The sequence below is a fragment of the Cnephaeus nilssonii genome, assembly GCF_951640355.1.
Source record: "Cnephaeus nilssonii genome assembly, chromosome: 13".
NCBI lineage: Eukaryota > Metazoa > Chordata > Mammalia > Chiroptera > Vespertilionidae > Cnephaeus > Cnephaeus nilssonii.
The window spans coordinates 30,822,432-30,850,353 of NC_137084.1; the positions used below are offsets into that span (position 1 = coordinate 30,822,432).

Sequence of the window (27,922 nt, forward strand, 5' to 3'; positions counted from 1 at the left end):
TGGGAAAGAGAGCCTGTTAGGGCCCTTTGACGTATCCCAGGAGCAGAGTTGGAATTTGCTTCTGGCTTGTGCATTGCCTTCTTGAGTCCAGGTGATTTTGAGAATATTTTTATTAACACTGGGGACAGTGGAGCAAAGGAAGGACTCAGGGTAGGAGAAGCAACAGGAGAGAGCCTGGGCAGTGCTCTGCTTTGGCTCTCTAGAAAGATTATAGGAAAGAAGTGAGCCAAGGTGGGACTGCTTCGCTCACTGGAAAGTCAGAGAAAAGGGGCGTTGGATACAGGTTCTGGGGGTTAGCCTGGAAGAAGCTGCTGCTGCCTGCTGCTCCCCTGGTTGCAAGTCTCTGTGGGGACCCACAGTGTTTAGGAGAAAGAAAGGCCCCGAGACTATGACTCTGAAATGTTAATGTTTTGTAAACAATGCATTCTTTCAATATTGTCAAATTTGTCTTTTTGCCCAAAATATTTACAACAAATATTACATATTGTTCTGATTTTACATTTACTATAATTAAAAATGAACTTATACAAATGACCTTAGCAACAATATTCCAACAAATATTGCACTGAAAGAAGTTTCACAACACATAGTAAATAAATGAATTAAAATATAATAAACTTATATAAAGTCTCTGTGTCTTTCTGATTTTCAATTAAAATCCAATTATTTCTTTATAGTTTAAAAAACAGTCCAATTATCTAAATAAGCCAAGAAAAATTAAGTACACATAAGACTAATAAAATTTCTTTCCAACGTTTAAAATTAACAGAACATTTTGGGCCACATACTTATAAAAGGTTAAATCTTTAATTCAACATTTAAATAGAAAAAATTTTTAAATTCCCCCTAAATAAAATCTTAACTTTAAAATAGAATGTATAAATCATCATTATTAAATGGTTTTTATAACCATAATAAATATTGATAAAATATAGATTAAGTAGCACTGGTTTCCTTCATGAAAAGAAAAACCAATAATTTAAAAAAGGTGTTTTTCATGTTTAAATTCCAGAAGGTAAGTTTTTCAGAAGACATGACATAACTAATGGTTTCCCTCCAGACCTACTTTAGGCACAAGCTTACATACAAACATACATGTGTTCATTCAAAAAATATGATATTTCCATGAGAGTCTCTGTTAATTGGTACATAGACATATGCTTTGAAAGTCACAAGGGCTTATTATGACCTTCATGTATGCTAATGGATGCTGGACTAACAGCTTCAGAGAAACACCTTCACTGAAAAGGGGCTTCTTTGTCCACTGTGGCTACACTATTTCAGCCTTCAGTATTTCAGCTTCAACTCTTAGGCCCTGAAACTGGATAGAGAGGTGCAGGTAGAACTATCCGGAAGTCACCAGAGCCATCACAAAAGAATGAAATAGTCCCTCTGGGCATTAACTGGCTTCTAAAGGTTGTCCTTAAAGCAAAATTCTTAGCCTTTTTAAAATCTTTTATAGAAATGTTTTGGAAATTAATGCTATTTTTAAAAAGCCACATCTACATCTTAATTAGTAATACAACAGACCCTGTGTATGTATTTTCACTCTCTTCAATATTCATAGTATATTTCATTGAGATTCAAGGTTGATCTTGGCCTAAACAAAACTAAATTTGCAGAAACGTTAGCTTTTTAAAAACTAGTTAGACAAGCAGGCAGTCACTCCTCTAGTGCTTTCTGAGCACTGTGGAGAGTACTTTTAACCATGAAGAAAATCTGTGACGCATGAGGAGAGACCCTGACTCTTGACTCATTCCCTCCGACAGAAACTCTGATGCGTAGCCCTTGTCCAAGTCATTAGCTTTTTTATATCCTCCTTAAATAATAATAGTTTTAAAATACATTGTGTACCCCAGCAGATATTTTGTATTTCACAGTAGTTAACAAAGGGGAATTTTTTTTTTTTTTGGACTAGACCAGGACATAAATTGAGCAATCTCTGAAGTAGCATCATTTATTGTTTCTTCCTTACGTTTGCCTGGATGATCTGTGTTTTAATTAATTCTTTCTTTTCTCTATACTCTCCCATTTTCCTACTTCTGTAATGACTTTTCCATTGTTGTATTTCTAATGCACCTCCCTAATCGCTGGAGAAAGCTTTGAGGGATGTAGAAAGTTATAGCACCATTGTCAGCTCTCTTACAGTTTCACAGCCACCAGCTTCATGGAACTTATTACCAGGCCCTTCAAATGAATTCTCCCCTGCCCTTGCAATGCTGAATTACCCATCTGGGACCGCTGGCTCCTAACCGCTCACCTGCCTGCCTGGCTGATCACCCCAACCACTCTGCCTGCCTGCCTGATCACCCCCATCCACTCTGCCTGCCTGCCCAATGCCCCTAACTGCCTCTGCCTTGGCCCTGCCACCATGGCTTTGTCCGGAAGGACGTCCAGAAGGATGTCCAGAAGATGTTTGGTCTAATTAGCATATTACCCTTTTATTAGTATAGATAATTTGCTGGAAACTAAGAGGCATGTCTATATTAATATCCAACCATTATTTATTCATGCATAAAAGCATTTTAAGAAATTTCTCTAAGTTCTCCTCCAATTACCTTTTGATTTAACCACAGTCCACCACCTAAAAGGTGGACTGTGGTTAAATCATCTAAAAGAGTTTATCCTTGGAAAACCCATCTTATCACAATTTCTGGGCATAGATACAATAATAAATAAAAAGATATTCCAGACCATTTTTTAATGTTTCCTACAATTTTAACCATAGAGATAAAAATTCTTCTCCATCCCTAACAAACTGTAGCATTAGTCTGTTGAGTGATTTTTGTGGGGGTTTTTAAAGCGGAATATAAGCAGAACATTTCTAGATTGCTATACTTAATTTTGGGATCCATGATTTAAGAAAAAAAAAGTCTGAAGTATATTTGGAGGAATATGCAATAATTAGTTAAAAACGTGTAAAACGAAAACTAGGAGTTTAAAAAGTATTAATGTTAAGAGAAACAATGTGAAATTATGAGGTGTTACAGTGGATTAGTTCACTTAAAAAGTTTAAACATGCATTCCTGTACTACAGAGGTAGGAAAGTTAAACACTATTATTTCTCAGCCTCCCTTGCAGCTAGGGTTCCAGCTATGATTGGTCCAACAATCAGATGCACTCACTTGAGACTTCCACTTGGAGCCGAGTTTGCCAACACAAAGCGTGGCAGCAGTGGTGTGATTCTGGAGCTGGCAACTGTTCATGTCTTTCTAATCCAGCAGGCAGCTTCCCAAAGTGGCAGGCAGCGTCTTGATTATTCCAAAAGCAGCAGCTTCTTTGGCAGCCCTCTCTGGTGATGTGGTTCCTACAAGCTCAGCCTAGGTTCTGTTTCTTCAGCCCTCTCAAAATTTCTGTGAGCTATCTATTTCCCGTGATCAATCCCATTCAGTTTAATAGCTCAAGAAGAGTCCATGAGCTACAGCCATGAATCTTGACCTATACAGAATCTGATAGATAGAAGTAAGGTGCAACAAGTAAAAGGATCTTAAATATGAAGTGGGCTGAGTTGAAGAGGTAGGGCCTTAGGCCATGAGGCCTCATGCCAACTGAAGTAAGGGTTTCAAAGAAAGTGTGGTGGAACTTCAGAATGCTAGCATGTGGGGCTGCCTCTGCCTCTTTCGGCAAAATCCTACAAGACAAATACCACTTGGCTAAGGTTTACAAGTCTGCAGAGATGGAAAGGTATATATCGCTTTGCTGAGGGAATTGTTCTCTGTCTACAAAAAAAATATTGACTAAAGTCCCAATTCTGGAGCCTTGAAGAATTGAAAAAGTCAACTACTACCACACTCCATAAGCAAAGGTTCTGAGAAAGCTGTTAAAATTTCCTTAACCTTTTTCAAGAATCTTCCCTTAGAGATTTTCTGCCAAGTAATGGGAGCCATCCTGAGAAAACGGTCAGATAAATTCTGTTGTCATCCATCCAAGCCATTCATTTAAGACCCCAGGGGAAAGAAAGAACACAGAAACCAGCAAGTAAAGATGGGTTCTTTGATAAAAACTATGCCTTGACAAGATCTTTCTGGTTACTCATGATAATAATTAAAGAAAACAGACCAGAAACTTACTAACTTTTTAGGGAATTGTTTTGTAAAAAAAAAACAAAACAAAAAAAAAAAACAACTAAATAAATAAAAACCCTAAACCTGGCCTGCAATAGCCTGTAACTATCTAAATAATCCCCAAGCCCCCAAACCCAAAATAATAGGAAACAAAGTGCTAAGATTATCCAGCCTCCAAGAAACGCATCCTTTCTGATGTGTACCTAAAAAGTAATGGACAATAAAGACTTCCTAGAGGGCAACACCAAGAGCCCCTGAGGACATTAGACAAGGGAGTTACTCCCAGAAAGGTGAATCAGCTCTTGCCTGATGGGAAAACCAAGGAATATGTTTATGGACAGAGCAGAGAGACCTTGCTATGGATCAGTGACTGCTATGTTTCCCATTTTCCCCTTTTTCAAAAAGATTGATTGTATGCAGTTATTCTGTACCTATCCCACCTTTATGCATATGGTACCCATGGGGCAGACACCTTGATTTTTAGTTTTTGGATGGCCAGAGATATCATGGTCTTTGAGCTATATGCAATAACGGGTAGGATTTTGATGGTTTCCTTTTGAGGTGGGTGTTTTCCATGTTTTAGAAGAGTGTACATAGATATTTAGGTAGCCAACAAGTCTGTCTGGATTAAAATTAAAAGTTGCTTACCAACCCGGCCGGCTCAGTAGTTTAGCATCAACCTATGAACCAGGAATTCACTGTTCGATTCCCAGTCAGGGCATATGCCAAGGTTGCAGGCTCAATCCCCGGTGGGGGACATGCAGGAGGCAGTCAATCAATGATTCTCTTTCATCATTAATGTTTCTATCTCTCTACCTCTCCCTTCTTCTCTGAAATCAATAAAAAAATATATTTTTTTAAAAGTTGCCTAACAAACATTACCTCTTCCCACCTTCCTTAATTAAAGTATCCTAATATTTATTTATTTATTCATTTATTTATTTATTTTGGTTAATCCTCATCCAAGGATATTTTTCCATTGATGTTTAGGGAGAGTGGGAAAGAGAGGGAAAGACAGATGGAAACATCGATGTGAGAGAAACACATCGATTGGTTGCCTCTTGCAGGAGCCCTGACCAAGGCCTGGGCCAGGGAGGAGACTGCAACTGAGGTACATGCCCTTGACTGGAATCGAACCCTGGACCCTTTGGTCCTCAGGCTGACACTCTATCCACTGAGCCGAACCAGCTAGGACAAGTATCCTAACTTTTAGCTGGTCACATTGCCACAAAGATGTCTCAGTTTCCCTAGCAGCTAGATGGTCCTGTAACTCATTTGGGCCAATGAGATGTAAGTTCAAATGTTGTGTGGTTCTCCAGGAAAATTGCTTCAAGGGAGCTGAGAAAGTTCCTCAAGTGGAGAAAGATCCTTTTCTTGCCCTTCCCAGCTGCCTCCAAAAGCAATCTTGGATAGTAAGGATGAAGCAGCTTGAGGATAAAAGCAATGTAGTGAGGATAGTAGAGCAAAAAGATAGGAACCTGGACACCACCTGCCTACAGATTTATATAAAAGGGAAAAACTCCTACTTAGTTTAAACCACTGTTATCTTTGGTTTTTGGTTATATGTAGCAAATCTGATCTTAAATGATAGAGTATAAAGCAAAAGTGTGAGTGAAAAATGACCTCAAGTAGTATCAAAAAACTATTCAGTAGAAGAATTTCTAGCAGTTAAGGTGCTGAAAGTAGGAAGAAGTTACCAAGAAACAGGGAATACCAGTACATGGTCTTCTCAGGAGAAGAATTGTGAGTATCAAAGAGACTTTTATAGAGAGAGGGGATGATAAGCACCCATAAAAGAATATCTATCTTCATGAGTAAGTGAGAGCAATTTATTTAAAAAGTAACAAACATATGGCCTAAGGCTACTTGATTAAATCACTAAAGGAGAACAAAGAAAAAAGAGGAGAGTATGAAAGTGAGAGCAGATATTGAGGTTTTCTTCCTAGTTCTGGTAGGCTTCAATCTTTAAATATCTGTGTCCCCCCCAAAAAAAAGTGTTCTTATTTAAAAAGTATCTTCCTTTATTCCATTTATGTTTTAAAACATTTGAGTAGAGAAAAAGGAAGGGAAGTAAAAAGATGACACAGATGTTGACTTTACAGTGTTCTTCCAAGTTCTGGTGGACTTCAGACTTCAAATGACTGTTCAAAGAAAAAATATATATACTCTCATTTTAAAGGAATCTCCTTTTATACATAATATTTATTTTTAAAATACGCTTAGATAATCATAGATTACAATTAAAAACATATGTTTGACACAGATGAAATTCAGGATCTCAGAAACACGCACAGTGGATCACTTATTATACTTCGAAAAGATACTATGGCAGATGCCAAAAACCTAAGTGAAATCTGTGTGTTTGACCTCTTGTCCTCACATGTTGGGCAATGAGGCAGCATGCTGGCTTTTGTGTGTACGTGTTTGTATAAAGAATAAGGGCCTGCGACATAAATCTTCCATATAAGACGGATCAGACAAGCCAAGATATGCGCATCAATACTGCACAACCTTTAGTCCAGAACAGCTTAGAAAACTGAAAGATACATTTGCTGTACCCACTTTGGGTTACCATAGAGAACTTACTTCAGCTACTCTACTTGATGGATCAGTAATAAAGACTTGGTTCAAGAACCAGCACAGCAGAACTTTAGGAGAAACCAAGATGGCGGCATAGGTAAACACCTAAACTGCAACCTCGCACAACAATTTCAAAAATACAACTAAAAGACAAAACAGACACCATCCAGAACCACAGGAAAGCTGGATGACTGGAATTTCTACAACTAGAAGGAAAGAGAAAACCACAAGGAAAATCAGAGGAGCTGTATAAGCCTGAGGTACAGAGACACAAACGGGCGCATGCGAAGAGGATGGAGCTGGAGAGGACAGGGTGGCAGAGTGCCTGGCTGGCATTCTCTAGTGGGAAGGAGATAAAAAGCTCCAGACTGCAATGAACCCCAGCTCCGACTGCACTGAACCCCAGGTCCAGGCGAGACACTGGGGACCCAGGCTCATACTAGGGGAATCTGGGCTGTAAGGCAGAAACTCAGGGGAGCGGCGAAAGGCAGAGCTCCGGAGGTGCGCATGTGAAGGCGCACAGAGGACGGACTGTTGACTGTGCCGCTGAATTGCCCTAGCGGGAAGGAGACAAAAGCTCCAGACTGCGCTGAACCCCAGTTCCGGGCGAGGATCTGGGAATCCAGATTCATTGGGGAAGAGACTAGACTGTTTGGCAGAGGGCGAAACTCCAGGGCGCCTTTCTCTCAGAGGTGCTTGCAGCTAGTACCTAGGGACACTGAGACCCAGGAACCTCATAGGGCGGGGCCGACGGGAAGCCAAGGCTGTAGGCTCCACCCTGAAGCTCTGCCCCATCAAAGCTGAGCACAGAGGCTTTTACAATTTTGCAAGTCTAAGCGAATAAGGCTGTCTCCATCACAGAAGTTCTCCTGGCATAGACACAGTTGATCCTCACAGCCAACTGGCCTGGAGGTCAACTCCTCCCACTGATACCAACAACAACCAAAACTTAACTACAACAAGGCTGTACACACAAGTCCACTAAGGGATACACCAAGAGTGTCCACCTCAGGTAACTGGGGAGGCTGAGCCACTAGCCCATATAGGACAACTAGCACACAAAGCTACCCTACCAACTCAGGGAAGCAGCGAAAATGCCGAAACAAAGAAACAAATCAAAAACCAAAGAAATGGAGGAAAACAAACAACTGGAGATAGAGTTCAAAACCACGGTTATAAGGTTTTTCAAGAATTTCCTAGAAAAGGCCAATAAATTTAGCGAGACCCTTGAGGATATGGGAAAGGACCAACTAGAAATTAAACATACACTGATTGAAATAAAAAATATTATACAGACACCCAACAGCAAACTAGAGGAATGCAAGAATCAAGTCAAAGATTTGAAATACAAAGAAGCAAAAATCACTCAACTGGAAAAGCTAAAAGAAAAAAGAATCCAAAAATATGAAGATAGTGTAAGAAGCCTCTGGGATAACTTCAAGCGTACCAACATCAGAATTATAAGGGTGCCAGAAGAAGAGAGAGAGCAAGATACTGAAAACCTATTTGAAGAAATAATGACTGAAAACTTCCCCCACCTGGTGAAAGAAATAGACTTACAAGTCCAGGAAGCACACAGAACCCCAAACAAAAGGAATCCAAAGAGGACCACACCAAGACACATCATAATTAAAATGCCAAGAGCAAAAGACAAACAGAGAATATTAAAAGCAGCAAGAGAAAAACAGTTAATTACCTACAAGGGAGCACCCATAGGATTGTCAGCTGATTTCTCAACAGAAACTATGCAGGCCAGACAGGAGTGCCAAGAAATAGTCAAAATGATGAATAGCAAGAACCTACAACCAAGGGTACTCTATCCAGCCAAGCTGACATTCAGAATTGAAGGTCAGCTAAAGAGCTTCACAGATAAGAAAAAGCTAAAGGAGTTCATCAACACCAAACCAGTATTATATGAAATGCTGAAAGGTATTCTCTAAGAAGAGGAAGAAGAAAAAGGTAAAGATAAAAATTATGAACAACAAATACATATCTATCAACAAGTGAATCTGAAAATCAAGTGAATTAAAAATCTGATGTACAGAATAAACTGGTGAATATAATAGAATCAGGGGCATAGAAAGGGAGTGGACTGACAACTCTCAGGGGTAAAGGGGTGTGGGGGGTATGGGAAGAGACTGGACAAAAATCGTACACCTATGGATGAGGACAGTGTGGGGGAGGTAAGGGAAGAGGGCGGGATGGGAACAAGGTGGAGGGGAGCTATCGGGGAAAAAAAGAGGAACAACTGTAATAATCCGAACAATAAAGATTTATTAAATTTAAAAAAAAAAAAGAACCAGCACAGCAGCCCTAGCTGATTTGGCTCAGGGGATAGAGCATTGGACTGAGGACTGAAGGGTCCCAGGTTCAACTCTGGTCAAGGGCACATGCCCAGATTGCAGGCTCATCTCCAGTGCAGGGCGACAGGAGGCAGCCTATCAATGATTCTCTCCCATCATTGATGTTTCTATCTCTCCCTCTCCCTTCCTCTCTGAAATCAATAAAATATATCTTTTTTTAAAAAAGAAGAAGAAGAACTAGCACAGCAAAAAGGAAGAAGCAGTAGCTACAAACTTGCCAAGTCTGGCATTAGAAGCACCGATCAGATCAGCGAAGGAGGCAGAAACCCCCTTACCCATTAGTTCACAAACACCATGAGTACAGCATTGTGAATGCCTATGACCAGGAACCACCTAAGACTTCTGCTATCCAGCACTCTGGAGGGGCTGGTGCCTCTGTTTTTATGGCGGCGGTACAAGTGGTGGGACCTCCTAGCCCACAATCTTGCTGACATCATGCTCTTAAATGTTTAAACAGACCAGTCACTTATCTTTTTCTATAAGAAGAAATCCCTCTACCTTTTATCATCGCCTGAAAGTTCCATCCTCTTAGTCTCCTGAGTCAAGGACAGTCATCGGTGCCTCTGGAGGAAGCAGAAGCCAACTAGTTTTCCTTGGTCCTAGCCTGTCCCAAGTTAGCTGAGCACCATGAAAGCTCTCCAACTACAGTCAATAAATACCATGTAAAATTCCTGTCCCAAAAGGACCATCTTTATTTCTTACACACACACACACACACACACACACACATACACATACACACACAAAACATTTAAGAGCATGATGTCAGCAAAATTGTGGACTCGGAGGTCCCAGCACTTGTACCGCCCCCAGAAAAGCAATGGTTACGTAACTGCCGCTCACTGATGAAAATAGCTCCGAGAGAGCTCTGGAGACACGCAGGAGCTACAGCAGCCCAGTGGAGCACAGAAGTCAAAGATGGCCCCATAGACAAGCACAGGCAGCATTTGACCTTTGTCAACCTGTCCCCCAGTCCCGCAGAGCTTGCTGCCAAAAGGGATGCCTTCAGCTGTGACCTCTCCCTTTGGAGGAAAAGAAGACCCCAGCAGTTTTCATCACAGGGGACCCAAGCAGCGCTCGTGGCTGTCAGGGACACTTAAGCTTTTTTAAAAATATATATATATATTTTTTTATTGATTCCAGAGAGGAAGGGAAAGGGAGAGAGAGATAAAAATATCAACGATGAGCCCTAACTGGTTTGGCTCATTGGATAGAGCGTCGGCCTGGGGACTGAAGGGTCCCAGGTTTGAATCCGGTCAAGGGCATGTACCTTGGTTGTGGGCACATCCCCAGTAGGGGGTGTGCAGGAGGCAGCTGATCGGTGATTCTCTCTCATCGATGTTTCTAACCCTCTATCCCTCTCCCTTCCTCTCTGTAAAAAATCAATAAAGTATATTAAAAACATATATATCAACGATGAGAGAGAATCATTTATCGGCTGCCTCCTGAACACCCCACATCGGAGATGAGCCCGCAACCCATTGAACCCAGGACCTTTCAGTCTGCATGCCGAAGCTGTATCCACTGAGCCAAACCCAACACCTAATATAGCCACTAAGGACTCCCTCAGTCTTTGCCTATGCCAGTCTCATCTGATGGAGCTGCCCAGAATCCATGCTACTGAGCCCTCCGAAGAAGGAGCCAATGCTGGGACCCCAACCACAGTGGCCCTGGCCCAGCATATGAACACCCATACCCTCGATGGTTAGATGTAAATACAATGGACAATGATGGGGATTGAACAAAGGTTTTAATACAGCACTACCCAAGGTGGTGCACGCCAAAAGAACCTCCTATTGACTCCCCAGGACTAAAGAGCCCCAAACAAGTCTGCTTTATTTATCCTGGTTTGGAACATTTTGAAAGCCAAGATTCAAAGATTATAATGAGAAATCTGATTTGCCATTTCTTTGAGCAGTGGTTAAGGAGATGAATCAAGATGAAGGCTGACATAGCCCATGGACACGGGCAATAGGGTAGTGAAGACCTTGAGGGGTGGGTAGGGGCTGGGAGGAAGAGGGGGAGGAGAGAAATGGGAGATATCTGTAATACTATCAACAATAAAAAATATTTTTTTTAAAAAAAAGATGAAAGCTGACAAAAGGACCAGGGTCCCTTGACTCAACCACTCTTTACACCAGAGTGGGTAAAATGGTCAGGAGGTAGAGAAGAGAAATTTCTGGACTCGTTGACATGGGAGCTCCACAAACTATGATACCAAAATCCACTGGTGAAGCGCTGGTGTGAACTACAATTAGACTGAGAGAACATAAAGGTTGTTCTCCCAAAGGAAAGGACTGATGGGATTATGAGCCTTGGAATGTTTAGACAGGTTTATGCAAATAACTTGTCTTCTTTATCTGAATGTTTTATGGGAATGGACACTCTGGCTGGGCAACGCTTACCCTACCAGATGTTGTAAAACCAAAACTGTGTCAGAATGGAGGCTATAGTTAAGAAAAAAATTAAAATTAAAAACATGTCCTCTGCCGAAACCGGTTTGGCTCAGTGGATAGAGCGTCGGCCTGCGGACTCAAGGGTCCCAGGTTCGATTCCGGTCAAGGGCATGTACCTTGGTTGCAGGCACATCCCCAGTAGGGGGTGTGCAAGAGGCAGCTGATCGATGTTTCTCTCTCATCGATGTTTCCAACTCTCTATCCCTCTCTCTTCCTCTCTGTAAAAAAATCAATAAAATATATTTTAAAAAAAAACATGTCCTCTGATAATATCAATAAATGATTAGAAAGAATGATAAATAATGTTGAAATAAATCATTTCACCATAAATATGCCTATCAAATTATACAGCTTTTGAAATATACAGATGCATAAAAACTTTATAGGCCTTCTGTAATGTAAGGTGCTGTAGTTCCACAAATATATAGAAAATAGCAAAGATATTAGTAATTTGACATTATACTTGCAATAAATGTGGATTTCAATTTATTTCCTTAAACAAATAAGCAAACAAAATTACATACGTGGCTCGAACTTCGATTCTCCACCAGGCCCTGATGGAGAAATTTCTTGTTGTAATTTTTTTTGTTCCATCTGCTGTATGACCTGGGGAATGAAAAATAATGTTTTACAAGGAAGTAGTACTTAATTTTCTCTGATATATGTCACCTTTAACAAATCACAACTAACTTAAATTTACTTTCCAAAATGAAATAGTCAAATTCTAAAATTTAGATTAATATTCAACAAAGCAGTTTTAAAAATACCAACATTTAAAATACTGTAGCTAATAGTTCATTGAAATATTACTACAACACAGGCTTTAGCAAAGCGCCTAAAATCCTTTGTAATGCCACAATCCTTTCACAAAAAACCACCTGATGATATTCCAGCTTCTGAGCCTCCAGTTGGTCATGCTGACGCTGTAGTTCTTCCTTTTGTTTCTGAAGCTCATCTGCTTTCTTCTTAAGTTCATTTTCTTGTAAGGAGATCATATTTTCATATTCTTTCAGTTCTTCCTCTGTGAAAAACTGTTGCTGATCTAATGTCTAAAGAAAAAAAAAAAGAAAGAATAATCTTAGAAATGCAATGGTAAGGTCTGATTCAGCTATAAAATTGTATGATTAGCAAAGTGTAATAGAATATAGTATTATACCTTTGGGGTAAAAAAAGAAAGGGAATTAAGAAAATACATATTTATGTACTCTGAATAAAAGGAATACTTAAAGATTAATGAGATTGTTTATCTATAGAATGAGGGAGAAACTGTGTGGAAAGAGAATGAAGGCAAGGAAATCATACTCCTCTGAATACACATTTTGTACAGAATTGCTTTTCTGAAACATTCAATGTTTTACATACTCAAAAAAACAACAACAACAACCAAATAACTAAAATCCACAAGGACAGAAAAAGCCCCCAAATTGAATAGAAATGGAAACAAATAAATAATAATTTTATTTTAACTGAATAAAATAACTGACAGAAGGAAGAAGGGGAAAAAAGAACTAACCCAAGAAACTTCTGAACACAGTATCTGCACTGCATGCACTCAGGTTAAAAACAACCCAAAAATCTAAACAAATCTTAGTCTTGTTTTGCAGAGGTATGGATTAACAATTCTAAAATGCTTTGAATATGCTAGGACTGAGCAAATACATGGAAAATTATTGTGGGAAATGGGAGCCAGGTTTTGTATGAAATACAGAAAAAGATAAAATGTATTGGAATTGAAGGTGTTGTATTAAAATTCAAGAGGATAGTGTGAATTCATGAGTTGTAGTATATATTGACAGTGAAATATATAAAATGAATATAAATGTGTGTAGTGCATCTATGTATGTGTGTGCAAGTATGTGTGTATATGTATATATTCATAATATAAATAAATAAGAATGCATTTTTTTTTAATTCCCAGCTCTATTATCTGACCAGGACTTGCTTTAAAAGCAAGGACAATTCAGTAGCAAGTAGTCAATTCAGTGCTCAGTTCCTGGTCTGTACTATCAATCTCCACTGAAAAACAAACAAACAACAGAAAAATGGCTGATTTCAGAGGTGGGACAGAGAAGGAACAAGATGAACCTTGAACATCTTATGCTAAAAAATAAGAAAGTCCCCAAAGGATGATGGGAACATACCAGAAGGCCACAAAAACCTGTTTCAGGAAACTCCCACTAGCCAAGTATGGAAATAATAGGAAGGATGCAGGTTTACTGAATAAAACAGGAATCCATGAGTCTACAGTGAACAGATAGAGAAGAGGAAAAGGGTAGCTTTTCCTTACAATACAAAGGCAAAAATAAATGTAGAAGGAATGATGATTAGAAAATCACTATTTGTCAACAGTCAGGTAGCAAATGATGCTGATCAGAATCATGAGAGGATGAAACTTGTAGAGAAGTCTCAAAGTATATCTTTAAAAATATATTAAAAACAAACAGATCACTCATTTTTTATTAGTGTAAATGTAAATTAGTGCAATTCTTTCAATATTCTTTACAAAGTATATCAATAGTTTTAAAAATATTCTCTTGACCCTGATAATGCTACACTGAGAATCTACTTTATAAAATAGCCCTAAACACATTAAAAGCTTTATATAAAAATGTGTTCATATCAGCACTTTTTAAAATAACAATAAAAGACTGAAGATAATATGAATGTCTAATCCTGAAAAAATAATTAAGCACCCATAGGTATGAAAATAATGCTTACAAATGGTATTTGAAAAGACTTATGATATAGAATGAAGTTGTTTTTTAAAAGCTGACTTAAGATTCTGGCAATATCATTGGTTTTACAAGATATGTTTTATATTATAAAAGGTAAAATTGTAACTTTACAGTGAAAACACCTGGTAGACTTCATCTTAACCAAATAATCAAAGTCAATATTGCCAGTTAAGGGAATAATCAGGACCATATGCCTCCTGATACAATGTCCTTAGTTAGCATCACTTCAGCTATATTCCTGTCAAAAGTAGGAATCATAAGGAAACAGCCCCTCAAAATGATGGCTGGTCTACAAAATAGCTGGTCTATACTCTTTTGAAATATCAATGCCATGAGACACAATAGCACAGGTACTATTTCAGATTAACAGTGACCAGAAAGACATTACAACTTAATTCAATGCATTATCTTGGGTTTTCTTTTGCTATAAAAGACAATATTGGGAAAATTGACAAAAATCTCAATCAAGTCTACCTGATTAGAGAGGTAGAGAACCTTCTTTCTGCCAAGGTCCATTTGGATATTTATAACATCATTCTCAGGCCATACAAAATTACCAACTTAACAATGAGCCTGCTATCTTTGGTCAAACATTTAATAACTCACCACTAATGCCTTGGCAGGGCCATACCAAATGATCTCTGGGCCGTATACAGCCCGCAGGCCAGATGTTCCCCACCCCTAGATTAGAGTATTGTGGGTGGATGGGGGGAGGTTGATAATTTTACTTGATTATATAAGATAAATCCTTTTTTGCAAGAAATACACATTTGAGTATGTAAGGTTAAAGCAGTATCATGTGCAACTTACTCTCAAAAATAATTATATGTTATATATAGATACACATATACATAGATTTAAAAATAGAGGAAAAAAGAGAGGGAGAGAAGTAACTGTTAAATAGGAAATCTTGGCAAAGGGAATTTAAGAATTCTTAGTCTATTCTTGCACTTTATTGTAAATCTGAAACTGTCAAAATGAAAAAAGTACAAAATTATCTATTGATCTGGTTCACCAGAAACATTAAAGGGATTGCATGTTCAAATAATTTTAGAATTTTCCTTCACTAAAGTCCAGAAATATTTCAAATGTTAGACAAAACTTATAACAAAAAGCAGCCGGCCCCACCTGTATGTCTCAGGGGTTGAGCCTCTACCCATGAACCAGGAGGTCCCGGGTTTAATTCCTGGTCAGGGCACATGCCCCAGTTGAGGGCTCAATCCCCAGTAGGAGGCAGCAAATCGATGTTTCTCATCATTGATGTTTCTTTCTCTCTATCCCTCTTCCTTCCTCTCTAAAAATCAATAAAACTTAAAAAAAAAAAAAAGCAACTGATTTCTTTAATCTCAAACTAAGATGACCAACTGTCCCAATTTGGCTGGGACTGTCCTGGTTTTAGCACTAAAAAGTTCCATATCCTGGAAAAAAAAAAAATTCCATATCCTGAGAACACATCCTGGGAACCTCTTCAGTCCCAGGTAAGCCAGCACAGTTGGTCACCCTATCTCAAATGATTTTCTGGACAATTAAAATCTAATGAAAATGGTAATCTTTTTCTTTTCTATTCTATGAAGAAAAAGACAATGTTCTTTCTTCAACCTAGTTTGGTTGGTGCTTCTCAACCACTCTTGTAAGATGTGTATACACTCAATTATACACAGGCAGCTTGGATATAAATTGGAATACCTTTCTGGAGCAATTTGACAGATATATTTAGAAACTAAAAAAAAAATGTTCATAAACTTTGAGAATAGTTCTATTCCTAGGAATTCATCTCAGGGAAATCACAGATGCCACAAATGTATGAACAAATGGATAGTTATAATAGTGTTATTTATTACAGTAAAAAAAAAGTGGGATGTATCCAGAATGTCTAAATCTGGAGAAATGATTATATAAATGATGCTAGAACAACCCAACTGCATGCTAAGGAGTTGTTTTTTAAATCATGTATTTGAGCAATAACACTGGAAAATGTTCAAGAAATATTGATAAATTTTAAAAAAAACAAAATTTCACAAACTCACAGTCATCTATACAGTGTAAAGCCATTTTAAATATATATATAGCTATGAATTTATGTGTATATGTAAAATAAAAATGGGATCATACACTATACACTCTATGTTGTAGATACATATACTAAATATATAAACTATTTCTAAATTGGCATAACACAATACATAATTTTAGTGTCTACTTCTAGGTGGTAGAATTGTAGGTAACTTCTAATTTATCCTTTAAAGGTATTTATATTTCTAATTCTCAAGAATGATCATTATTTTATACTTTTTAAAAGACTTCTAATTATAATATGTAATGTGATTACAAACAAGAGATCAATTACCATAAGCTTTCTAAGAAATCAAGTTCATTATTTAAAAGTGACATTTTATATGAAAAGCCAAAATGGTAAGACTATACATGCAAACATAAGGGGGAATAAAAGTTAAAAGTAGAATAGACTGATGTGGAATTTCTTGAATCATACATCCCATTTCAAATAGGTTCTATTACCTACCTCCCAGCTATCAGGCTCCAAGAATTCTTTTTTTTCTGTAGCTTTCAAAAACTCTTCTAGAGTCACCAATCGGTCTTTGTTAGAATCAACCTGATTAAAGGAAAATGTAGTAAAATCAAATAACTCTTTCTCATATTACTTAGACACTAGAAACTGTCTTCCAATTAATGCTACTACATAAACATACAGCAGTTAAAGCTAGCCTATCATCCATAAACACTGAGAGGAAAAAACAAAACAGAACACTAAACATTATATCAAAATCAGAAAATAGATATTTTTCTCTCCTACATTATTCAAATTTGGAAATGCAGTGAAATAGCTGTATCCCTGATAGCCCCAAAGTCACCCAGTTTAAGTTGCTGATCTAACTGGTTAGGCTCACCACACTATGTATAATCCCTCTTGAAGCCAAGTATTTAGGCAAGAAAAATAACCTTTCCAGTAAAAAATTGTTTAGCCAAGAGTAAAGGAGTTTAAGTTAAAATGCTCTCAACAGTTTTTCTTAAAAACAAACAACCTAGTAAATCAAAACGAAAATTTACAACCTCCAAATCTTCCAATGGCTCTTGTAAACTATGGCAAATTTAGTTACAAAAGCAATAACCAAAGAAATTTATTGGATACCTGGGATGCCAGCAGTCAACAGAAATCCCAGGACATCAATATCAGGTGAAAATCATCACTGAAGCAAAACAATGGGCTTTAGTTACCCTGCTTATGAAGTCTCTATTAGAGTTTTCAGCTTAGTAATGTGAACAAGAAATAAATATGTGTTGTTATCAACCACTTGGGTATTGGGTTTTTGGATTTTCTTAGCAAAAACTAGCCATTTAAAATACCAAATATTGGACTACATTATTTTTTTTACTTCCACAAAGATGTTTTAAAATAGTTACAAAATAATTTTATTCACAGTAAGGAATCTACTGAATATTCTGGATCAAAAGTGCAAAGTCCAATTAATACCTATTCTGTGTATTTGTCTTCCATTTTGTGGTAAGATTTATTGCAACAACGTGAATAATCCATAGAAGTACTGTAACATATCTTAAACTTTTAAAGCATACCTCATTCATTACATGTTCCCTCATTCTAAGCCTTTCTTCCTCCATTTCTACCATATCATCCTCTTCATTTTTGGGGTCATATACTTTCTCCAACTAAAAAGAAAAATTTAAAACCAACATAAAAGAAAGAAAGATAATAAAAGGAAAAAAAGAGAGAGCAAAATAACCAAATACTTAATGAACTCATTTACCTCTTTAGTAAACAGGGCTTCTAATTCTTGTTCATCAAGGAAGCCATCATTATTGACATCTAAAGTTCCCAATGCAAAAAAATGATTTTAATGCTTAGAAAATAAATAATTGAAATACAACTATTTACAAATAGTTTGCAAAAGCAGTACTGACATGAAGTACCAATATGCTACAGAAAAAGATTTCTTCTTTTTTATGAAGCCTCAGATGTGTCCAACTGATAAAAATTCATTTATTTATAATTCATCATAGTTTTTAGGGAAATATATCAATTTTTTCCAAAAATATAAAGCAATATGCTATGAGTAAAAGTAAATTTTAATATGATCACATAAAACTTGTTAGATATAATCTATCTAGTCACAGAAATACCTTCATTTTACAGAGAATCTTGTAATAAGTCATATAATGATTTACCAGTAAAAGCAGATATAAAGACACAGCTACTGGCTTAAAATATTTTATACTGCATCTCAGCAATAAAGGCTATTATATTACACTAGAGAAACACCCTAAACATTTACTCTCAATAGGACTCAATAGTAGACCTTGGCAGAAATATTAAGAGTAAAGCAACTATAATTTTTCAAAGAGCAGATATAAATATTAATATTTGTATCAAATATGTTACCATGCAATTTGAAAAATGTCTTGGGGTCAAAGTCATTAGGATCCAATCCATCAGCCTCTTCCCACACCTCTTTTAGTTGATCTTTGCTTCCCTGTGAATAAATTAAAAAAACACACATTCGGATGGTGAGCACATGATGCAATATACAGATTTTGTAACATAGAAACTCACACCTGAAACTTATATGTTCATGTTGACCAATGTCACCCCAATAAACTTTTTTAAAAAACACTCAAAACAAAATCTAATCTATGTGTACATATGCAAAATAAAATATAAATATGAGGCACTTTGCAGAATTAAGAATTAATATTTAAGTACCAATAACTTATGATAAAAATCTACTATCTGGTTCAAGTAAGTATGTTCATCTAATTATGGTTTCATAAAGTCATAACCTTACTGGATGATTAACTTTGGGATGATTTTCATGCTTTTTCTTCATTTCTTCAAATTTAGATTCTTCTTCTTTTCTTTTTTCTTCATTCAGTGTTTTTAAATATTCTCTCCTTTCATGTTCCTTCATCATTTCATACTTTTTAAATTCTTCATGTCGAGTCTTATCATAGTTTTCCAGATCACTTGTAGCCTATAATGTGATATTTAAATAAAAAGATGTGTTTGAAAATTATAAAGCAAGCCATTCTTTCATATAGCATATTTTCTAATAGAAGACAATATATAAGGGCCAAAAAAATACAGAACTCCTCTTTTTAAATTCTATCTTTTTATTTCAGTCCATTTTCTTTACCAGAAGTGCAGGCATTCAAAGAAACTAAAAGTTTATGAAGTTCCTCATAAGTAAGTAATATATAAATTAATTTGAAAGAGAAGAAAAAAAGGGACTGTATCAAATCTGTACAGTAGAAAACTAGATTAGTTTCTAAACACTTAACTCAATCTCATAACATCCAGGCAAGAACATTTAGTTTGGTAACTTGGTACAGTACAATATGAGAGGAATGCAAATTCTTATCTAAAATCCTTGAGCCCAGATGAGTTCCAGAATATTCTATCAACTAATATTTGACAAGGGAGCCAAGAATACTCAATGGAAAAAATGACTGTCTCTTCAATAAACTGTGCTGGGAAAATTGGATATTCACAAGAAAATGAAACTAAACTAAATGAAACTAAACTCCTTACAACACTCACAAAAATTAACTCTAAGTGGATTACAGACTTAAATGTAAGACCTGAAATTATAAAACTCCTAGAAGGAAACAGGGAAAAGCTTCTTGACATGGGTCTTGGTAATGATTTCTTAAATATGACACCTAAAGCACAAACAACAAAATAAAAAACAAGTGGGATGACATCAAACTAAAAAGCTTCTGCACAGCAAAGGAAACAGTCAACAAAATGAAAAGACAACATATGGAATTTGAGAAAATATTTACAAATCATGTATCTGACAAGAGGTTAATATACAAAATACATAAAGAATTCTTAAACTCAATAGCAAAAAACACACACAAATAATCCAATTTAAAAATAGGCAAATGACCTGAATAGACATTTTTCCAAAGAAGATTTCCAAATGGCCAACAGGTACACTAAAAGGTATTCAACATCACTAATCATCAGGGAAATGCAAATCAAAACCACAATGAGATAGTACCTCATGTCTTTCAGAATGGCTATCATCAAAAAGACAAGAGATAAATGCTAGCAAGGATGTGGAGAAAAGGGAACCCTCATGCCCTGTTGGTAGGATTGTGAATTGATGTAGTCACTATGGAAATCAGTAAGGAGGTTCCCAAAAGAATTAAAAATAGAACTATCATATAATCCAACAGTTCCACTTCTGGGTGTATATATAAAAGGAAACAAAATCACTATGGCAAAAAGATATCTGCACCTTCATGTTCACCGCAGCATTATTTACAATAACCAAGATATGGAAGTAGCCTAAGTATCATTTTGGCCATAAAAAAGAAGGAAATCCTGCCATTTGTGACAACATGGATTGACCTTGAAGGCCTTATGATAACTGAAATAAGTCAGACAAATACTGTATGATCTCACTTATATGTGGAATCTTAAACTAATTTCATAGAAAAATAAATCAGATTTATGGTTTCCAGAGGCAGAGGGGTAGGAGAATGGGGTGAAGGTGGTCAAAGGGTACAAACTTTTAGTTAAGTATAAGATGAGTAAGTCCTGGGACATAATGTACAATATGATGACTATAGTTAACAGTGTTGTATGGTATATTTGAAAGTTGCTAAGAGAGTAAATCCTAAAAGCTCTCATCACAAGAAAAAAACATTTTTTATAATTATATGAGGTGATGGATGTTAATTAAACTTACTTTGGTAATCATTTTACAATGTCAAGTCATTATGCTGTATACTTAAACAGTGTTACATGTCAATTATACCTCAATAACGCTGGAAGAAAAAAATTTAAGAATTTTCTAGAATTTTTAGAAAGGGAATATGGTACATATGCCACATTCTGGAACATCCCTGCAGAGTCTATAATCAAATAGAATAGTACTTCTTTAGCAAAATCTATGAGTACTCACACTAAGTAGACTAAATAAAAAAATATAAATAGCCCTACTATAGTTCAAGTCAGGTTTCAGTTTTTACAGGTGTTTTGTTTTGTTTTTTTATTCTGCAATTGTTGGTAAGGGATTACTGACCTGTATGTACAAATTATTATCTACTAGAGGCCCTGTGCACCAATTCATGCACAGGTAGGTTTCCCCGGCCTCACCTGTGATCGGGACAATAGAGCCGGGGCTGATGGGACGATCAGAACCAGCTAGCCCAGGGGAGGGACTGTGGGAGGTTGGCCGGCCATGGGAGGCTGGCTGTGGGAGCACATTGACCACCAGGGGGCAGCTCCTGTGTTGAGCATCTGTTGAGCGTCATAGCAACCGATCGACAGGTCGTTCAGTTGACCAAGCCTAATGGTTGCTTAGGCTTTTATATATATAGATACTAATAAAGGTTAAGCCATTTCCCTTTAAAGATATTCTAGAGAGTAATATATAAGTTATATTATCACTTCATTGAATACTTGCCAAATTACATATATATACCACTTTATACATTTACTTACAAAACCTCAAAGGCACAATAAAGACATTATTTTTAAGAATTATTCTTACTGCTTTGATTAGCATATCTAAATCTGTAGATTCAAACTTGTCAGGATTCATGTGGTTTAGGTGATCAAATTGTTTTAGAAGAGCATGGTAGTCTATGCCTGTATCTGAAAGAAAATGAGAAAACTATAAGTGATAAATTACTAGAAGCTAAAAACATTAATATAAGTGATATATAAGAATAAGCACTTATATTTATTCCTGGTGGATTTTTTTAACAAAATTCAAAGTTTTAGATTAAGGGTTCATATTTTCTTTTAAAATATTGCATAATTTATTATTCTGGGCAAAGATAATGCCCTTGAATCTAGAATGGAACACATTTAATGTGTACATTTTAATGTTATTCCTAGAAAGACTATCAGTGTAATCAATAACAAAAACTTTTTTATTACCATAAAACTATGAAATTTCCTACTTTTCATTAGATAAATTCTAATACACTGCCCTCATCAAAGTCTAAGTAGAAATTCTAAAAAGAACTGCCCTAAAATTTATATGAAAGGTTCGTTGTATGCTTCTCCAATGAATCTTTTAGATAAAGTCTAATTCGGGTAAGTTAATTTGAATAATGACTGATATTTTTAAAGAAACATCAATTGTCTTTCTTTGTAAACAATGTTTTTTAAGTAAGCTACAGCAGTATATTGTAGTTGAATGGGTGAAGTGATTCTGGGCTGTATTGTATTACACAATTGAACAAAATAGGTAACTGTTTTAGAAGTCAGGGTTTCCACTTAGGAAAAGGGAATATACAAATATGGAGTGATAGAAGGCAAGAAACCTGTGGAAATGCATGGGAATTAGTACTATCAGTGTGAACTTATAATTTCTAAAATACGTATAGGTACATGTATATTTCATACATGTGTGCATACACATATTACACAAATGTGCATATATGTACATGTGTATAGACATGCATGTATTTCCTAACTCTATCTGATGAAAGTGCCAAGAAGAATATATATTCCAGAGCAATGAGCACAGCTAGTGTCAGCCCTTGGATTGTAATATAATTTCACACTAAAAAAAAAAACCAGAAATGCTCACAAAAATGCCTGATTCCTGGGCTGCGCAGGGTAAATACAAGATAAGCCTGGGACATTATGTCAGGCAAGAAAGGAAGAAACTGCTAAATTTAGTTCAACGAAGTTTTTACTGAATTATTAGTATGGCACTGTTCTAGGAGTTTTACTTATAAAGAAAAGATGTGTTACAAAATTTAGTCCTAAAGGACATGACCAGTGAAACATAAAAAGACATTTAACTTCACTCAAAATAAGAGAAATACATATTAAAACTTCACTAAAATACCATGTAACAGAATGGCAAAACTCCTAAAGTTTGAAGATGTATACTGTTAGCAAGACTGTAAGAAATTATTGCTGGTGGGAATGTGTATTAATACAACCTTTGTGGAAGAGGCAATATCTATCCAAATTACAAATACACATGTCTTTTGGTTTAACAATTTCACTGTGGGGAACTTATCCTACAAGTAATCTTATATAGATACATAGAGATATATTTACAAGAGTCTTCAGTAGGAAAAAAAACAAATGTTTATCAACAGGGGCCTGGCTAAATAAATTATGGTTTCTCTATGTAATGGAAATTTATGCAGCTGTTTTTAAAAAATGAAGATGGTCTCTATGCATTAATACAGAAAGATCTCCAAAATATACTGTTAAAGGAAAAACACAAGGCAAAAACAAAAAGGTGTATTGTATGCTAGTTTATATATACAAAGAGAGGAAAAATAAGAACTTTTTTTTACATTTGCTTATATAAGAATAAAGAAACTTGGGAAGGATTGTGTTAGGGGAAGTGGGAACTGGCAGGTTACAAAAATATCAGGGAGCTTTTTGCTATATCTTCTTACTCGTTCTGGGTTTAAACCATGTGAATATATTACCTACTTTAAAAATTATACCTGCCCCCAAAATTAAGATCCTTGAAACCCTTCTTCAAATTATCAGAAATTTCAACTCATAAATTCTGAGTCAATGACAAAATATTCATAAGTTTTCTAAGCTTATTATATTGTTTTCTTTAGATGACAGAATTCAGTCTCTATCTTGAAATAAAGAAAATATTGCCAAGATTGAGGAAATAGAGATTGTCAAAGGAGAAAGAAATCTCAAAACACCTTAGGCTGGTTTCAAGGATGAAATTACCTTGTGTGCCTGGTGACCTGAAAGAGTATATAGTATGAGCTCAGTTTACCTCTCATTGATATCCTTAATTTCAGGATAATGAGTATTTGGTACTTGTTTTCTAAGTCTGTTCACCAGCAGGGAGTTTAATGCTCTACACGAGCATTTCTCCAATATAATCCATTGACCAGAGGTGCATGTTTAAAATGCAAATTACTCATACCCAGAATCTGAATATCTGGGGTTGAGATCCAGTTATCTGTACTTTTAACTAGCTCCCCTGATGGTTCTTATGCTATCGGAAGACTAAAAACTATTATTCCACAAAGAGTAAATGTTCAGATTCTATTAATGACAATGCATCACCCAAATAACCAACCTATGGGGGCAAGTCACAAGGCCACAGGAGCCAGCTTGAAGGGTCTACCACCTGCGAAATCTGGCCCCTTGATTTTCATTCATTATTAGAAAGGCTATTCTAAAATAATAAAGGAATCCACCTATGTTGTCACCTAATGCTTTTCTTATTTTATTTTCTACACTTAAATCTTTGATTTATTTTAACTTATATACAAGACACAGAACTAACTGTACCTTTTTCCAAATGGATACCCAATTGTCCTGACATTTTAATTTTTTTTTAATCTAGCTTTCTCCCACTAAAAATTAGATATCACCTTTAATTCAAACTAAGTTCTGTGTGTATTTAATTTTACTTCTGGAATTTCTAGCCTGATTCCACTGGTCTTTCTACTTATATGTCAAAAACATACAGTTTTAAGCTAGTTTGATTCAGTGGATAGAGTGTTGGCCTGTGGACCAAAGGGTCCCAAGTTCGATTCCGGTCAAGGGCATTTACCTGGGTTGCAGGGTCCTCCCTGGCCCAGGCCCTGGTCAGGGCTTGTGCAGGAGGCAACCAATCAATGTGTTTCTCTCACATCGATCTTTCCCTCTCTCTTCCATTCTCCCTAAAAATCAATAGAAAAATATCCTCAGATGAGGATTAACAAACAAACAACAACAACAAAAAACCAACATACAGTTCTAATGATTGAGGCATAGTGATATATTTTAACATCTAATATAGCTAGTCCTTCTTCATTCTTCTTTTTCAGAGGTATGTGGCTTTCCTTGCTTGTTTCCTTTTTCATATGAACTTTTAAATTAACTTGGCTAGTACCAGGGGGAAAAAGTACATATTTTTATTTGGATCATGTTAAATTTATAAATTAACCTATGGAGAATTGACATGTTTATCAGGTTGAGTTTTTGCATCAAAAAGATGTTATGTCTTCCGATTTTTTTCAAATCTACTTTTGTGGTTTTTTAGGAGTATTTTACATTTTTTGTCTGTACATCTTGTACATTTCTTAATTGGATTATTCTGGGTATCTTATCTTTGTTGGTATTGCAAATGGAGTCTTTTCTTTCATTATATCTTCTAACTGGCTATTGTTTGTACATGTGAAATATATTGATTTCTGTATAATAAGTTTACCTTGATGAGTTTTCCTGTTGTTTATACTAAGTTTTCAGCCAATTACTTTGGGTTTTCCAAACACGTCATCTGCAAATAGAGATGGTTTTATCACCTCCTTTCCAATTAATTCACTTCAGTTTTTTTTCATTTGTATAATTGTTTTGGCTAGTACCTCCAATATAATTTTAATTAATAGTGGTGAGAGTGAGCATCAATTGTCTTGTTCCTGGTTTTATTTATGATACATACTTGTGTTTCTCCATTAAGCATGATGTAGCTGAGTTGAACATATCTGATCATGTTACAGAAGTAACTATTGATTACTATAAAATTAAGAAGAGATGTTAAATTTTGTCAAATGCCTGTGTTGCATTTGACATATATACAGAAGGGGCATTTGACAAATCTTTTGTTTGTTTGTTAATCCTTACTGGAGGATATTTTTTTAAATATATTTTTATTGATTTCAGAGAGGAAGGGAGAGGGAGAAAGTGATAGAAACAACAGTGAGGAGAGAGAATCATTGATTGGCTGCCTCCTTCATGCCCCCTACTGGGGATTGAACCTGCAACCTGGGCATATGCCCTTGACCAGAATCAAACCCAGGACCCTTCAGTTCGCAGGCTGATGCTCTATTCATTGAGCCAAACCAGCTGGGGCTAGAATCCTTTTGACAACAATAATTTTGGTTTTGACATCATACATAATAAGAGTGTGGATGCTTTCCTTCTTTTTCTGTGTTCTAGAACAGTTTAAATAACATTCACAATCTGCCCTTTAATGGTTTGATAAAATTCCCTTTGACACAGTCCAGGCTGTGTTTTTTGTGAAGCCAACTCTCTGACAATTTTTCTATTTCATCTATGAAAATTGTTCCAATTAGATTTTCTCTCTCTGTTTTCTTTTGGTTTACTTTGATGTTATTTTTCCTCATTTAAATCAGTGGCTTAATTCATTACTTTTCATTCTTCCTTTTTATTGATATAATTATTTTAAGCCAATCATTTTGATTTTTTATTGATGTGAATGTATTAACTATTCAAATAATTAAATTTTAAAAATTAAGAAAAGCCAAATTAATCTAACATTAAATTTTGACTAGAAAACATGACATATGCCAATTAATGTAATTTGACCTCAACAACCAGATTTTGAAATTTTTCTACCTTTTATGTAGCACTTACCGTGAAGGGAATCCAGTTTAGCTTTAATTAGCATTCTTAACCTTCCTACTTCTTGCCTTTTCAGTTCATCAAGTTTTGTCCTCACATGGTGACTTACTAAATCCAGCTCTTTGCTTAGCCTCCCACTCTGTTGATAAAATAATAAATTAGTTTTATCTATTGCACTGTATTTTAGAACAGATACCATATATTTAAAATAGGGTTATAATAAAGTAGAGATAGATACTTTTGACTAATTTCAGTAAATCTGATACTATAAAAGCATTTTCTTTTAGAAAATATTCAGTTTGTAAGTCTAAAATCAAGATATCTAAAAGCATAAAATTTATAAAGGCATAATTAAAGCACAAAGGAGAAACTCAAAAAGTCACTTGAGTTATAAAATAGTGCAGCCATTTTGGGGAAAGAATTGGCAGTTCCTCAAAAATTTAAACACAGCAGCTCTCTCTAAGAAACAAGCCTGCACCTTTCCCCACCCCCTTCCCCGGGGGCATTTTCCTTGCCTCTCTTTCTCCTAAACTCCAAGGAGAGCTTTTGCTTCTATAATTTGTTTTCTGAGCCCATTTCTTCTACACCTCACTTCTTCTGCCTCTGTAACTTTCTAAATAACTTTCTCTTGCCCCAGCCGAGTAGCTCATTTGGTTAGAGTATCGTCCCGATATGCCAAGGTTGTGGGTTTAACTCAACCCACAGAGCACATACAAGAATCAACCAATAAATGCATAAATATGTGGAACAACAAATTGATGTTTCTCTCCCTCCATCCCTTCCTCTCTCTCTCTCTAAAAATTAATAAATACAAATTAAATAAACTTTCTCTTATATAAAAAAAAAGTTAAACAGAGTTACCATATGACCCAGCAATTCTATTTCTAGGCATATACCTAAAGAATTAAAACGTATGTTTACATAGAAACTTGTACATGAATGTTCACAGTAGCATTATTCATACTAGCCAAAAAGGTAGAAATAACTCAAATGTCCATCAACTGGTGAATTGACAACCAATAAGTGGAATATCCATACAATGGGATATTACTCATCCATAAAAAGGAATCAATATACTAATACTTGCTACTTTGAGATGAACCTTGAGAACATATGTTTTCATTCATTATGCTAAGTCAAAGAAGCCAGACACAAAAGGCCATATATTGCATACTTGCATTCATATGAAATGTCCAGAATAAGCAAATCCATAGAGATAGAAAGTAGATTAATGGTTGCCAGGGGCTAAGGAGAGAAGGAAATGGGGAGAGATTGCTTAATGGGTACAGGGTTTCTTTTGGGGGCAAATGAAATTGTCCTAAAATTAGTGGTAATGATTACATGACTTCATAACTTGGTGGATATACTAAAAAATAATGAA

At 36.0% G+C, this 27,922-nt stretch overlaps 1 protein-coding gene across 3 annotated transcripts in view; it reads right to left on the reverse strand.

Moving 5' to 3' along the window:
* Positions 1-395: 395 nt before the first annotated feature.
* NUCB2 (nucleobindin 2) overlaps positions 396-27,922 on the reverse strand; it is a 41,188-nt gene continuing 13,661 nt past the window's right edge. For all 3 annotated transcript variants that reach the window (XM_079787850.1, XM_079787849.1, XM_079787851.1), the window contains exons 5-14: positions 26,554-26,680; positions 21,734-21,837; positions 19,016-19,201; positions 18,613-18,703; positions 17,981-18,039; positions 17,790-17,882; positions 16,720-16,809; positions 12,342-12,512; positions 11,988-12,069; positions 396-6,205 (exon numbers count right to left, since the gene is read on the reverse strand). In XM_079787850.1, the coding sequence (XP_079643976.1) occupies positions 6,198-6,205; positions 11,988-12,069; positions 12,342-12,512; positions 16,720-16,809; positions 17,790-17,882; positions 17,981-18,039; positions 18,613-18,703; positions 19,016-19,201; positions 21,734-21,837; positions 26,554-26,680 (1,011 nt within the window). In that variant the 3' untranslated portion in view covers positions 396-6,197. The remainder of the gene's footprint in view (positions 6,206-11,987; positions 12,070-12,341; positions 12,513-16,719; positions 16,810-17,789; positions 17,883-17,980; positions 18,040-18,612; positions 18,704-19,015; positions 19,202-21,733; positions 21,838-26,553; positions 26,681-27,922) is intronic.